We start from the raw sequence: 16,068 nt of genomic DNA, 5'->3' as shown, positions 1-16,068 counted from the left end.
TTTCATACTTTTTAAATGTTATTAGAAAAATTTTAAATTAGATATGTGTCTCACGTTATATTTCCATGAGACAGTGCTAATGTATTCTGTGATGACTCCTAAACGTGGATCTCTAACTCTGACTCCTCCCTAAATTCCAGAAAGACCATCTGGCCTATCTATTTCATTGTCTAATATAATGCAGACTTAACACACATCCACAGCAGTACTCTTGGTATCCTCCTGTCCACGTGCTACCATCCACTGACATAGTTAGGAAAACAGTTTAAACTAGGAGTCATCCTTAACATGCCTCTTTCCCTCACATCCAATCCACCAGTAAGTCCTGTTCAGCTCTACCTCAAAAATATCCAACCTCTCCCCTCAATTCCTCACCCCACCACTTAAAGTACAGGCAGTTCTCATTTCCCGCTTAGACTAGTACAATCCCCTCCCTGCTGGTAATTCTGCTCTTGCCTTCCCTTCAATATGTTTTCCACTCAGTAGCCTGAATGATTCTTTCAAAAAGTAAATCAAGGGACTTCCCTGGTGGCACAGTGGTTAAGAATCCGCCTGCCAAAGCAGGGGACACGGGTTCGAGCCCCGGTCCGGGAAGATCCCACATGCCGTGGAGCAACTAAGCCCGTGCGCCACAACTACCGAAGCCCACACGCTCTAGGGCCTGTGCTCCCCAACAAGAGAAGCTACCGCAATGAGAAGCACGCACACCACAATGAAGAGTAGCCCCCACAACTAGAGAGAAAGCCCCCGTGCAGCAATGAAGACCCAACACAGCCAAAAATAAAAATAAATTAATGAAATAAATTTTAAAGAATAAGTAAATCAAGTACTCTAATGATAACCCCATCACACCTGGAATAAAATCCAACCACTTTTCAAAGCCTCCAAGGCCCTACATGATCTGGCCCCTGACAATCTCTCTGACCTCTCTCCTCCTAGTCTCACTCTCAGTAACAACGCTCTAGACATTACCCTTACAAAGATTTTTCCAGTCTCAGAGCCTTTGCACTTGCCTTTTCCTTATATCTTCACATAGAAGATGCCCTATCTACCCTCTAGGTCTCAAATCAAATGTCACCTCCAGAGTATCACTTCCTACTTCCCAAGCTGAAGAAGTCCCCCTTCCCAATCCCAATTTTCTTTATCCTGTCACCCTATTCTATTTTCTAAATTTTCTACTTCCAATGTGAAAGTCTTTTTTTTGGGGGGGGGGAGGAGTTAATTATCTGTCCCCTCCTCTCTGTAATGAAAACTTCCTAAAGGTAGGAACTTGGCCTCACTCACTATTCTATCTGTGGTACCTAGGATAGTACCTGACACTTGGTAGGTACTCAAAGGATTTTGATCAAATGAAGAATGAATGAATGAATATAGTAATTTTTCATCTGAACTATAATACCTGACAAATGAGTAATATTCAGACCAAGAGGAACAAGTTTTCTAGTCAGAGAACATTTGCAAAGGCAGAAAAAAAACAAAATTTCAAAAACGGAAAGGCCAATATGACTGGTAAGACAAGGGTAATGGGATGAATGCAGTAAGACTAGAAAGACAGGAGCTATACTATATATGGCCTAATAGGCCTCACTGTGAAACTGCATATTTATGAGGAATCACTGACTAACTTTTAAGCAGGGAAGTGACATGATCAGATTTCCATTTTGAAAGTGACACTCAAGTGGCACAGTGTGGATAATAGGGAGGTGATCAGAGGGGGATGTGTGGTGATGTAAAGAAGACAGAAGCTACAGCAGTTTTCTAAGCTTTACACTAGGAGATGGAATAGACAAATTTAAGAAGAAGACCTGGTACAGATGAATCAGTAGTGGTAGCTGGGGAAGGAGGTGCCAGGAAAGAATAATGGAGGAGCCAAGAACGATGCCCAGCTTTCGAGTGCATGAGTCAATGGAAAGTAAGGAGTAGGAGAGACTGGGGAAAGGTGATGAGTTCAGTTCCTACAAGTCTGAGGTACCTGTGACTCAAACAAGCAGATATATGGATTGAAACTGCAGTGGAAGAGAGATCATTCAGATGGGAATAACTAAAACAGCTAAGGTGGTAGGTGTAGAAAGGAGCTCATACAAAGTCACTATAATATTTCAAGGTAAAAGAGAACAAAGGGCCAGACAGTAACAGGAGAAAGTAGAAAAGAATGCCATCACAGAAGCCAAAGAATTAGGTTTAAAAAAAAAAAAAGAGGGTATGGTCAATTGTGTGAAGTGATGCTGAGAAAACAAGCAAGAAAAGAACTAAACACTGATCAAGAGGCTTGAGATGTTTCGATTCTGACTGCACAAAATCAGTAAAGAGAGAAGAAATAAAGATATGAGAAGTGTAAGGTTTCTAAAAAGGCAAGCAAGGATGGGACCCAGAGCAAAGATAAGGACTGACCTTAGCTAGGAGGAAGGACACCTCTCCTCCATTACAAGAAGGAAGCAGAATAGAACGAATGAGGACACCAGTAGGCTTGGAAATGTAGTGGTAAGAAAGTACATGTCGTATACAACGAGGTCTAGTTTCTTTATGAAATAAAAGATGAGAAAGGAAAGAGATTTTAAAAGGGAAGAGAAAATTTAAAACAGTATATGGTGTAAAATGACGTGGAAGGACTTCCCTGGTGGCGCAGTGGTTAAGAATCTGCCTGCCAGGGCTTCCCTGGTGGTGCAGTGGTTGAGAACCTGCCTGCCAATGCAGGGGACATGGGTTCGGGCCCTGGTCTGGGAAGATCCCACATGCCGCAGAGCAACTGGGCCCGTGAGCCACAGCTACTGAGCCTGTGCGTCTGGAGCCTGTGCTCGGCAACAAGAGAGGCCGCGATAGTGAGAGGCCTGTGCACCACGATGAAGAGTGGCCCCCGCTCGCCGCAACTAGAGAAAGCCCTCGCACAGAAACGAAGACCCAATACAGCCAAAAATAAATAAATAAATTTATTAAAAAAAAAAAAAAGGAATCTGCCTGCCAATGAGGGGGACATGGGTTCGAGCCCTGGTCCGGGAAGATCCCACATGCTGCAGAGCAACTAAGCCTGTGCACCACAACTACTGAGCCTGCGCTCTAGAGCCCTCAAGCCACAACTACTGAGCCCACGTGCCACAACTACTGAAGCCTGTGCACCTAGAGCCTGTGTTCCACAAGAGAAGCCACCACAACGAGAAGCCCCCGCACCCCAAAGAAGAGTAGCCACTGCTCTCCACAACTAGAGAAAAGGCAACGCACAGCAACGAAAACCCAATGCAGCCAAAAAATAAATTAATTAATTAACTTAAATTAAATGACTTGGAAAAAGATAGTGGGATTGCTGGGCTATACTGAGGGCTCACTTTTGAGTGGTAACCATGATTTTTAAATGGCACTAATCAATCCTTTCCACTACACTGCCTTCTTTTTTTTTTTTTTTTTTTTTTTTTGCGGCACGCGGGCCTCTCACTGTTGTGGCCTCTCCCGTTGCAAAGCACAGGCTCTGGACGCGCAGGCTCAGCGGCCATGGCTCATGGGCCCAGCCGCTCCGCGGCATGTGGGATCCTCCCGGACCAGGGCACGAACCCACGTCCCCTGCATCGGCAGGCGGACTCTCAACCACTGCGCCACCAGGGAAGCCCTACACTGCCTTCTTAAAGTGTTTGTTACTACAAGTCTTAGGTTGCCAATATTTGAACTAAGAAGTATCTTTCTCCATATGCTGCATTACATACCTTTCTGGTGTTTAAGTAGAGGGCATTAATTCCCCATGGCCCAAATAAAAAGGGTTCTCACAAAGCATCACACTTGCCTTTCAAGAAAATAGAAAATAAAATTTACCAAACCCAATTTTATCACAGCATGTAGAAATTACTAACAGTAATTAAACATAAAGTCAGGAAACAAACTAAAGGTAAATTAAAGTTTTTCAGTAATACACTTTTTCATCAACGTTAGTATTTTTCTTTCCTTTAAGTTTCAAGGAGATAAATAATAAAATTTTGCTCCAATCAAAAGCAGTTGAGAATATCCAACTGCACACCTTATGTACTATGCTTCATTGAAGCTCTAAATAAGAATATAATTCACATCTGACTTAATAACTAGATAATCTCACAGAAGTGTTAGAATTTTTTAATTTTAAAATATACTATAACTGAAATACTTTCTGCCCTATTATCAGCAATATAAGTTTACCAGTTGTACAACATAAAGTTTAGATATATTCGTTAAAAGCTGTATATGTGAGTGATATTACAAGGGACTTGTCCTGTCTAAGCTATATATATTTCTAAAAAGTTTAAAATTCGTGCAATTACCATATTTGATATTACTTTGGTCATCAGGGGGAAAATTAACTTTACATATAAAGTGGAAAATTAGGCTCCAAGCCTTAATTCACACTGAAGTTCTGAGTGTATGTTCATGCCTGGAATTCCTTCTTAACACTGCAGTACAATGGTAGAAATTCAAAATTCTCTACATGCAAAATTAGGTAATTATGTATTTCACAACAAAACACCACTATGAAGGACTCCTAGGTGTATATATGGAAAAGAACTGAAAACAGGCATGCAAATACTGTACATGAATATTCATAGCAGTACTATTCACAACAGCCAAAAGGTAGAAACAACCCAAATGTCCATCAAAGGATGAATGAATAAACAAAATGTGGTATAATATACATACACTAGAATATTACTAAGCCATAAAGAGGAATATAGTACTAATACATGCTACCAAGTGAATGAACCTTGAAAACATTACGCTTTATATAAGTGAAAGAGACACAAAAGGCCATGTATTGTATAATTCCATTCATATGAAATATATAGAATAGGTAAATTCATAGAAACAAGGCAAACTGATGGATGCCAGGTGCCGGCGGGGTAGGATGGGGACAAACTACTTAACAGGTATGGGCTCTCCCGAGGAGTGATGAAAATGTTTTAGAATACATCGAGGCGGTGGTTGGAGAACACTGCGAATGCACTAAATACCACTGAACCGTATGCTTTAAAATGGTTGGTTTTACATTATATGACTTACAGCTCAATTTTTTAAATTCTATTATGAAGCAGATAATATAGCTATATTCTAATCAACCTATGGCAGGAATTACTAACAAAATTGTAAACTTAAAATACGTTAACTATTTTAAAGCTCTCTACTCCTTATTGTCATAAATAAATCAGAATAACATTCATCATCTTTTCCCCCACATACAGAAATTGTGCAATGGATTTAAATAAGCCTTTTATCTTTTAGAGATACATACTAAAATATTTACGGATGAAATAATACATCAAAGATGGACTTTACAATAATGACAGACAGGAGAGGATTACAGATGAAACGAGACTGGCCATGAGTTGGTAATTGTTAAAGCTGGATGTTGAACACGTCGGGGTTCATTATGCCGTTCTCTCCACATCTGGGTATATGAGTTTTTAATTACTATGCTAAAAATTAGTAAAATAAGACTTTAAATGGTTTCCTTATACTTTAAGCTATACCTGAGATGGTACTACCAATATTCTTTAGTTGATATAAATCACAATTCCACATTTGCTGAACTTGCTAAGCACAGATGCGTATCAAAATTAGAATCTATTTGATAACAAATAAACATTATCTTCCTTAGGATGTTTTGTTTTGCTTCCAGATTTTTTTCACAAATACTAGTTCACTACCAACTATTTCTCAGAAAATTTCATTTTGTAAATGAAGAAAATTAGTAAATTAGTTAGTTAAGTGTACCTATTCGGGTTAACACAGAGTGGTAATACTAAAAAACTTCAAGTCTCCTTTCTATGGAATTAATGTTTACAGTTAAAATCATCAGGTTAGCTATCTCCTTTAAAAACAAAATCCAGGGCTTCCCTGGTGGCACAGTGGTTGAGAATCTGCCTGCTAATGCAGGGGACACAGGTTCGAGCCCTGGTCTAGGAAGATCCCACATGCCGCGCAGCAACTAAGCCCGTGAGCCACAGCTACTGAGCCTGCGCATCTGGAGCCTGTGCTCCGCAACAAGAGAGGCCGCGACAGTGAGAGGCCTGCGCACCGCGATGCAGAGTGGCCCCCGCTCCCTGCAACTAGAGAAAGCCCTCGCACAGAAACGAAGACCCGACACAGCCAAAAATAAAATAAGTAAATTTATAAAAAAAAAAAAAAAAAAAACAGTAATTGCCATTTTCCAAAATCAAATAATTGCCATTTTCTCAATACCATACTTTTTAAAAAAATCCCGTATTTTTTAGGATGGTGTCTTATTAAATAAATATTAAGGTCTAAAAAGTTTGTAGCCCCAGGGTTTGACTATTATTCTTCAAAAGTCAAACCATAACTTCAGTGAAAATTACAATCAACACAAAAAGACATTAGAAAAAATATATAGCTCCCCCCAAATTCAAACGTTTAAATGCTCCAAAATTAGCTTTCCACTGTCACTTTTACCTTACTTTTCTTACCAACACTATTTTCATGGAATTACATCTACACAATCTCCTCTAATGTCTGACTCAAACTCTTGTCCCAATATTAGCACTCTTCTTCTCTAGCTAATACATTCTTGCCTATTAACTCACAAATTTCTAATTCCTAGGACATAATTTAACTGAAGATACAGTTATTCTAAATGGCCACAGAGGGACTTCCCTGGCTGTCCAGTGGTTAAGACTCCGAGCTTCCAGTGCAGGGGGGATCCCTGGTCAGGGAACTAAGATTCCCACATGCCTCGCAGCACGACCAATAAATAAATAAATGGTCATAGATCAGAATCAAAATTGCCCAAATACCTCTTTTCTACCTCAAGGAGTATTAGCATTGGGCTTCCCTGGTGGTGCAGTGGTTGAGAGTCTGCCTGCCGATGTAGGGAACGCGGGTTCGTGCCCCGGTCCGGGAGGATCCCACATGCCGCGGAGCGGCTGGACCCGTGAGCCGTGGCCGCTGAGCCTGCGCGTCCGGAGCCTGTGCTCCGCAACGGGAGAGGCCACAACAGTGAGAGGCCCGTGTACCGCAAAAAAAAAAAAAAAAAAAAATTAGTATTAGCATTCTTCAGCTATCAGAACCAACTGGAGAAAGCAGAAGCACATAAGAGTAATTAGAAAAGTGTTCTTATCCTAAGGGATTATTTCAATCATTTTCTTAAAAAAAAAACCCTCTTCTAAAGATACAAACATACTAAAACTGAGGATCTAAACACACCAGAACTAGATCACAGTACCACACGTAAAGTTCTTATTATATTATAGTTACAAAAGGAAAAAAAGAGAGATGAATGGACTTTCATTAAGACCTAATATGCAAGGTCAGATTCTGTCTGCTTGACAGCAGCATTAATGTTTAATTAATGTTATGACATGATATAGGTCAATCTAACAATTAACTGAGGATTTTCCATAAAATTATCTAAAATCCCATTTTATTTTGTTTATTGAGATATGATTGACATATAACACCATATTAGTTTCAGGTGTACAATATAATAATTCACTATTTGTATATACAGCAAAATGGTCACCACAATAAGTCCAGTTAACATTCAACACCACACAAATTTAAAAAATTTTTTTCTTTTTCTTTCTTGTGGTGAGAACTTTTTAGATCTACTCTAGTAGCAATTATACAATACAGTATTATTAACTAGAGTTACCATGTTGTACATTACTAAAACCCTGTTTAATTCATTTAGACTTCCAACCTATACCTCTAATTTTGCTAGCCAGTGTTTTACTCAAACTTCCAAGTGCAAGTAAGATTGCTACCATTTCCAATCTGTCCTAATCTGCGCAAGCACTTTGACATCTTTACCTGAACATAGTTTGTGTGGAAATCAGAACTACCCAAAATATTTCAAGACATTTTTTGTTTTGCTAACTTCTACTAATTCTTCTACAAATTTCCTTATCACAAGTGCAAAGCTGATTCAGAACAGAAAAAAAAAAAAAAAGGCAAAGATGCACAAGAGAAGAAGAGGATCCACTGAGCTCAGTGAAAAACTAGCCTATGATTCCTGTAATTCAATTCTTCAAGTGCCAAAGCTACCATCTTTTGTGATCGGGCAAGTCCCCAAATTACAAACATACCTGTTCTTATATTACAACTTGGAACTCACAGGAAACAATAGTAAAATAGTTGTTAGGTTCCCAGACATGATCCACAAGAGTCTATTCCATGACATCTCTGAACTAGTCTGAGTTCTAGACTCGTTTGCATCTGGAGACAGTGCGATATGGAAAGAGCATAGCCTCTGGAGCCTGTCAAGAGTTAGGGAGAAATCCTGACTGCCAATCCCTAACTGTAGGATCAAACAAAAATTCATTTAACTTTTCCGAGTCCCAATTTCCTCATCTGGAAGAGAATACTGCCTATCACAGAGAGTTTTTGTAAGGATTAAAGGTAATACAATTCAACCAGCACAGACTGTGAAAGAGTAGGTACTCAATAAGTAGAAGCAAGTTACTCTTCCCTTTTCTATTACCCTCTTCATACATTCTTTTTATCCACTTAGGATACAAAATCAGAAAATCTGGGTTTGATTCTAGGCACCATCTCATACAAGATACGGGACTTTAGGCTAGGTATTCAACGTCTCTGAACCTCACATTGCTCATTTGTTTAAAAAAGAAAGAAAGAAAGAAAGAAAAAAGATCATAATTATTGTAATAATTAATGACATTAGTTTCTAAACTGGAATAAACTGTACAGTACCAAAAATGTCAGCTCTTACCTACTCTAAAGTGCTCCCCCTCAAAAAATTATCTGCCTTCCAAGATCACATGGGTATAACAAGCAAATTAATATAAACTGATGTCATGGGTGGAGGAAATCAAGCTAAATTAAGTAGCTCACTGATGACATCCCCTTCATCTTCCCAGACCTTAGGATATACTTGTTAACCCAAACAAGCCCCTGTTGGCGAAATTCCGGGGAAAAAATGAAATTAAAAAGTTAAGCTATAAGGAAGACTTTTCTGTCCTTACCCAACCTATGCTGAGAAACCTTTCGTAAGCAGTTTCTACTCCTTTTCACTTAGACCTCCTTCTTATTCCTCAAAATAATCCCCATAACAAAGGCGGTATGGACCCTAAAGTAGAGCAAAGAGAACTGGCCAGATAAACAAACAGCTCTTCAAGTTGAAGAGTGACTGTCCTTGACACAATCCACCAGAAAATTCAAACTAAAGGTGGGAAAAGGCAAAGATTTTTCTTTATGTCTATACAAATGTTTATATAAAGTACACTCTCTATTTTGAATATTATTTTCCTGTAAGAATTTCAAAAACCCTGTCCTTTTTAAGATAGTGGACTCTTCTGAGAAGTTTCGCTATTAATAAAACAATTTAATAATTAAAGTCAACAAGACCAAAAGAGGTAATAAAGTGCTCAAGGATTCAATTGCACTACAGCCAAAAGAACTTGCCAGCTAAACACCTGACCTGAGCTGTACTTCCAAACTGTAGGAAAACAACAAAACAAAAAGTCAATTCTCAGGATAAAAATCACTCAGGCAATAATTTAACTCACCTTGGGTATAAAAAAATTCTCAAAACACAGGTGACCATATACCTTCCCCAAGAGAAGGTATGTTTACATAGGGTGTTAGCCCTTACCCAATCGGTCACAGAAGGGATACAGAGAGATTTCAAAAGACGCCTAAATAGATATTTCTAGTACTATTTGTTCCCTCTTCACAGTACCACAGCACATCACGAAATCAGCTACCACCACATCAGCTTCCACCAACTGCTCATCATCTTCTGAGCCTGTCAGAGCGTGACCCTGTCTGAGCCTCCTGGGAAGGGAGCTAGTGGCCAGCTTCATGCAGCCCAAAGTTTAAAAGCTATTACAGTGCTGTGTATGAATTTCATTCTTTTTTCCCCCCAGTATTTCTAAATATCTCACTGGTGTCAAGTTTAGGACCACCAAAAAAACTTGGGGCCAGTGACAGTGGATCTTGGCATCATGGTACTAACATGCTTAAAAGACTACGTGAGAAACAACATGATTTATTTAATTAGGGATATAATGAAATTTTAAAGTGCTTCAAAATTACGATGGCAAGAGGGGAAAAGAAAAGGGTCAGGGGAAAAAAAAAACTTACAGCACACAACTACCTGAAAAAGAAATAGCCAACAGACAGGTTAAAACACGTTTGCATTGGCCAACACGTAGCAGTTACCACACTATATATGTCAGATTTCCCAACATGCAAAACGAAAAGAAGCCACCCCTTTATGAAGTGCCTATCTGCTGACTTCTACAAAGAAATGACTATTCTAGAAAGGGGGCAATATAACTTCCTGTGCTCTCCCTCTGACTTTCAAAATCTTTAAAACCTTCAGCAAACTGAGATTCACTTCAATTTTAAGGTTCTTCATGTGAAGTTGAATAAAACGTGTTTATTTTTAATATCGACAAACTACAGAAAACTTTTCTGCTTGAAAACTATATCCACATTTCTACTAGATTTTAGATTTTTTTTAAAGCTAAATATAAAGTTTGCAAAAACAAGTAATACAGTAGATGTGGCAGGGGTTCAACAAGTTTATCAGCGGAATTCCTAAAGTAAAAGCTTGAAAAAATTTATGAGATGAACTCCTAGTAGTGCTACTGAAGATACAATGTTACTAATATGGAAATTGAGAAACATTCAAAATATTCTGAAAACAGTATCTCCTTCTAAAAATAGAGGAAAAGCATCTGCCAACAGAAACCACTGGTTCTTAAAAATGATAATCACGTGGGATGCATTTCTATAAATACTTTAGTTCTGAACTGCAATAACCCCAGCCTCTGAAAGCACGTTTTGGTCATGCCTTACCACTAACAAGCGAATTTTTGGTGCCATTACATTGATATAAAGGACTCTGCTACTTTTATTTGCTTCTACTGCAAACTGTTAGTTTACGCAGTTAAAGATCTACAAACCAAACTACCACACAACATAATTCACTTTCAATCAATAAAATAAAAGCAAACAACCAACCATCTGCCATAGATAAGGTCCCAAGAATTTTCTAAAAAATTTAGAATGACATATTTGACGTTCTGGTTCTAGTTCGGGAATTCATTCTCTACATGTACTGTAAAGAGAGAAACCTCAGGAAAAAAGCAACCGGCGATTACACCATTCTATTTTAAGTTAAGTTACTTAAGAAGCCAGCAGTTCAAGAACTTTTGGGGAACAGAGAGTATTGAAGCCATTTTTCCAAGCAGTTAAGGATAATTTGTGCTTTACACTAACGACCGCCCTAACAACCTCTAGAATACATTACGGTGGGGGCGGAAGTGAAAATGATGAGACGAGGGGAGAAAACCCGACTTGAAAACGGATAGGCAGGCAGATTTACAAACCTTCAATTAACGGAATTCGGAGATTTAACTTCTCTTCTACGCCCTCCCTCGCTCCCCACCCGCTTCCTCCTCTCCTCGGGGGAGGTCTGTGTGATGTGACTCACGACAAATTTTAAAAATAAATAAATAAATAAAAGACACACCCTCTGGGCTGAACTGACATACTCTCGCCCCCACCCACCCTCCCCCGACGCACCCCCCGCTTCTCCTCTCGTTCCTGCCGCTCCTCCCCGAGCCTCGTCCCGGCCCTCTGCTCTCCGTTCGCTCGCCCGGTCCGAGACCCTCGGCCGGCGGAGAGGGGGCGGGGCGGCGGCGGGGGGCTCCGGGACGGAAGGCCGGCGGGTGGAGGGCGGCCGGGGGGAAGCTCGGCTCGGGGGGCCGAGCCCGCGGGGAGGCGGACGGCAGGGGGGGCGCCGGACCGCGGCGGCCGCGGCTCCGGGCTCCCTCGCCCATTTTCTCTCTCCGCTTCTATGGGTTTCAACCACCACGGCCACTTCCTGTATTGCAGCCCGGCCACCCGCTCTCTCCCCGACTGGGGCTGGGGTTGGGGCTGCCGCTGAGGTTAGGTAGTTCCCCACCCCGCCCAGTGGGCTGGTCACTCGGGCGGCCGGCGGCGGGTCCTCGGCCCGGCCGGCAGCGCCCGCCCGCGCGCCCGCGCTCCTCACCTGTATGTAGTTGTTTTCACAGTAGTCCGCCACCCGGGTCAGATTCTGATAACTCTCTATCAGCGCCCTCTTGCCAGACGGGATCTCCTCCTCTAGTAACATCTGCAGCTCTGCCATTTTCCACCCCTCTGCATCGCTTCCTCTCGCGTTAAAGAGACAGAGGCTGCAAGGTCCGCGGAGGTTCCGAGCACCTCACAGCCCGGACACAAACCGCCTGCCCGCCCTCCCGCCTGGTATTGTGGGACGGCACCTCCTCCTCGCCCTCCTCACGCTCTCCAACCGCCTCCACCCACTTCTCGCAGCCTCCCCAAGCTCGTTTTCTCGCGAGCCTTCCTGTCTTTGCCTCCCCCTTCCCGCAACCACGGGATTTTTTCCCCCGCCTTTGGCATGGCCTTCTGGGAATTGTAGTCTCTCACTGGCTTGGCCGCCCATCGAAAGCGCATGCGTCCAGGGAACCTCAAAAAAAAAAGACCCGGGAGGAGAGCAATTAAAGAACTTGGAAAGAGAGTGGTGGTTTAAATCCCGAGTTTCTTAACAGCTCCGGGAGATGGCGCCACAGGGTGATTCTAGAGAATGAAACCGGTTCCCCGAGAAGGCTGTGAAGCTTGGCAGAACTTGGTTAACTAGGAAACGCCCTTGAATCAGATACCCATCTGATAAGGATTTAAAAGGACTAGAGTATGGAAAACTCCAAATCTTTACTTCCTCTATCTTCTTAGAGATAACGCGACTCGGGCTTTACTTTCTAAACTTCTGCAGGCTTTACTTTCTAAACTTCCTCAATTCACTTAAAATTTGGGCAATACTTGGGCTTCCCTGGTGGCGCAGTGGTTGAGAGTCCGCCTGCCGATGCAGGGGACACGGGTTCGTGCCCCGGTCCGGGAAGATCCCACATGGCGCGGAGCGGCTGGGCCCGTGAGCCATGGCCGCTGAGACTGCGCGTCCGGAGCCTGTGCTCCGCAACGGGAGAGGCCACAACAGTGAGAGGCCCGCGTACCGAAAAAAAAAAAAAAAAAAATTTGGGCAACACTTGATATTAACAGCTCTATACCAAGCAATGTACTCAACATTGGGGGTACAAGTTCAGTAAGGATACTCTGTACACTTACAGACCCACGATTTAAAAACAAACACATATATATAATATATAAAAACGATTTACTATGTTGCACACCTAGAGTCCCCTTAAAACCATGATCCCTTATTGAGTTTATGATTAATCTATATCCAAAACTTTATTCATTTCTTTCTCCCCTCTGACCTCAATCCTGTGCTAACACTAATCAACCAACGTCAGATGACTATAGTTACTGCTGTCAATAACGTCTTTAATGCACTAAAATCGCTGTTACAGGTATCATCATTAAGGTAAAAACTCAGGATGTTTCTCCAGGGCAAGGTGAGCTCACAGACCGTGGACCATGGACCACCTGGCCAGAGAATCATAAAACTGGAGACATTCTGACTCCCGAAACCACGATTAAGAAATGTCACAGAAATGTCACAGGGCAACGATTAATCCCAGTTTCTTTGTTTCTCACCTTTAAAACACCCGTAACTCAAAGACCAAGCTGGAGTGGGTCTGAGGCTTGTCTCTCACTCACTTGGCTTGGCGCCCTGCAATAAACCCTTACTCTGCTGCAAACTCTCTCAGTCAAGAGTTTGGCTTTCTGAGCCATGAGCACACAAGCGCTTTGCTTGGTTACAAAACTAAGATAATACTGTAAATCAACATTACTTCCATTAATTTTTTTTAATTTTTAAAAATAAAAAATAAAACCAAACAATTTTTAGTACTATCACATCCTAATCTCTTATTCTTTGACTCTTTGCGTGTATCTCCCTATATTTTTGAAGTTTTGTACAGGTTGTTTCTCTACATCGTGTAAAATCATTGTGCTTTTTAAAAAATCATCAACTGCTTTGGAATAGTCTAAAACACCCTATATTTCAAGCTTTTTATTTCAAGAGAAGCATTAAATGCTTTTGATATAATGGACTATGAAAAGTATTGTCCAAAGGCCGAAAGGAAACTAATTTAAAGATCATTTAAAAGTCCATATTTTCATCTCTCCATGAAGTCATTTAGAATCACAATAACTATAAAAATAATAACATGACAACCAAATGTTTAAAAATTGACCCATGAATAGGTATTTATTGGATATTGCCTTTACTAGGGGCCAATGATGCTTAGCCTCTACAAGGAAAAATTTATATCTTCTCCAACCTGAAAGAGATAACTACACCCAGTCACCAGATTCTTTTTTTTTTTTTTTTTTTTTTTTCCGGCCGTGCAGCTTACGGGATGTTAGTTCCCTGACAAGGGGTTGAACCCTGGCCGCATTGGAAGGGCAGAGTCCTAACCACTGGACCACCAGGGAATTCCCCCAATCAAGGATTCTAAGGTCCATAAATCAATAAATGACATACTCTCCATAATAATCCAAAATAGACATAATAGTCTTTCTTTAATACTTATCATTAATCCAAACATTATTTAATACAAGTTATTAAAATTTGATGTATTCTTGAATCTGGTCTCTACGCGAGCCAGATTTAACTATGGAAATCACTAAACTTATTTCCATATACTGATACATTTCAACAACATTGGGGAGTGATTAGGCAGGTGATGCTGCTTTACTCTTTTCAAAGTCCTATTAGATTTCCTTAATGCACACAACTCAGAGATAAATGACCTAAAGATTCTTTTCTATCTTTACCAAATAAGGCAATTTAAGCTTACACAGGTTAAAAGATTTAGCTAATAGCACTGAAAATAGTAGTCAAGTTCTCTGACTTCTAGAACAGGTCTTTCTACTATCCAGTTAAAACTTTCTCTTGAAATATTTATGGCTTATATAAAGTCCATTCAGTGAAGTTACCCCTCATACCTTTAAGGTGATTGAGTTGAATATGCTATCCTTTGTATTTTTATTTAAAAAAACAACTAGTTTCCCTTACAATGATAGTCTGTAATAAGGCAATATTTCCTTTAAAACCAAATAGGATTTGTGGGGATAAAACCATAAAACACCAGCACCATACTGTAGCCATGGGCTTTCAATATTTTTTGACACAATGTGAACCAGGATATATATATATATATATATATATGCAGGTTTAAAAGTTTCACAAAACTAAGTATGATACTCTGATTTTTCCTATTCTAATTCAGTTTATTTAATGCTGGTAAGGACTATGAAATTGATCTCATGATCCACTACAGAAAGATGACCCATAGTCTGAAAACCATTTTTCCCTTCCACTAAATTAAACAAATATGACCCTTTACTAAGCATATATTATCATAAATTTATATTGTCATAAATTTTTTTAAATCACGGTTATTAACAGACCAGAAAAAATGTATTAAAAGACTTAATAGAATAAAACTTAGCTAAAGTAAAGGACCTGAATTTCTATATCAAAACAGCTTACTCTGTACAATCTTAATTAAAATCCTAACAGGTTTTTTGTAAAAATTGACAAGGTGATTCTAAAATTTATCTGAATGCAAAGGCCCTAGTACAACCAAGACAACAGAAAAATGAAGTTAGAGGACATACACTACGAAATTTCAAGATTTACTAAAAAGCTACAGAAATTAGGACAAAGTGGACTTGGTGAAGAACATACAAATAGTTCTTTGGAACAGACACTCATATATGCAGAAACTTATTTTATGACAAAAGTGCCAATGAAATTCAATGGGAGAAAGGATTCTTTTTTCCCAATAAATGTGCTGGAGCCATTGGACATTTGTTTTTTTCATATGAACATTGAATCTACATCACCCAATACTCCAAAATTTATTCAGGATATATCATGGTTCCAAATGTAAAAGGTAAAGCAATAACGCTTCTTCAAGAAAGCATAGAGCAACTTCACAAGCTTGGGGTAGGCAAAGATTTCTTAACCAGGATACAATAAGCACTAACAAAAAAAAAGAAAAAAAAAGATAAATTGCTTTTTTTTAGGGTTTTTGGTTTTGTGTATAAATTGCTTTTTAATAAAATGAAAAACTAAGCCATTGTATTCATTTCCTACTGCTGCTGTAAAAAATTACAACAAATTTAGTG

The 16,068-nt window shown here is 40.0% G+C and overlaps 1 protein-coding gene across 13 annotated transcripts in view; it reads right to left on the bottom strand.

Moving 5' to 3' along the window:
- Window positions 1–12,234, bottom strand: part of ABI1 (abl interactor 1) — a 100,754-nt gene extending 88,520 nt beyond the window's left edge. For all 13 annotated transcript variants that reach the window (XM_060097644.1, XM_060097645.1, XM_060097633.1 and 10 more), the window contains exon 1: window positions 11,984–12,234. In XM_060097644.1, the coding sequence (XP_059953627.1) occupies window positions 11,984–12,100 (117 nt within the window). In that variant the 5' untranslated portion in view covers window positions 12,101–12,234. The remainder of the gene's footprint in view (window positions 1–11,983) is intronic.
- Between the last annotated feature and the right edge of the window lie 3,834 nt (window positions 12,235–16,068).

Source organism: Mesoplodon densirostris, chromosome 4 (assembly GCF_025265405.1).
Source record: "Mesoplodon densirostris isolate mMesDen1 chromosome 4, mMesDen1 primary haplotype, whole genome shotgun sequence".
Taxonomy (NCBI): domain Eukaryota; kingdom Metazoa; phylum Chordata; class Mammalia; order Artiodactyla; family Ziphiidae; genus Mesoplodon; species Mesoplodon densirostris.
The sequence above is the reverse complement of the archived record's forward strand: the minus strand, read 5'-3'. Positions and strand labels throughout refer to the sequence as shown.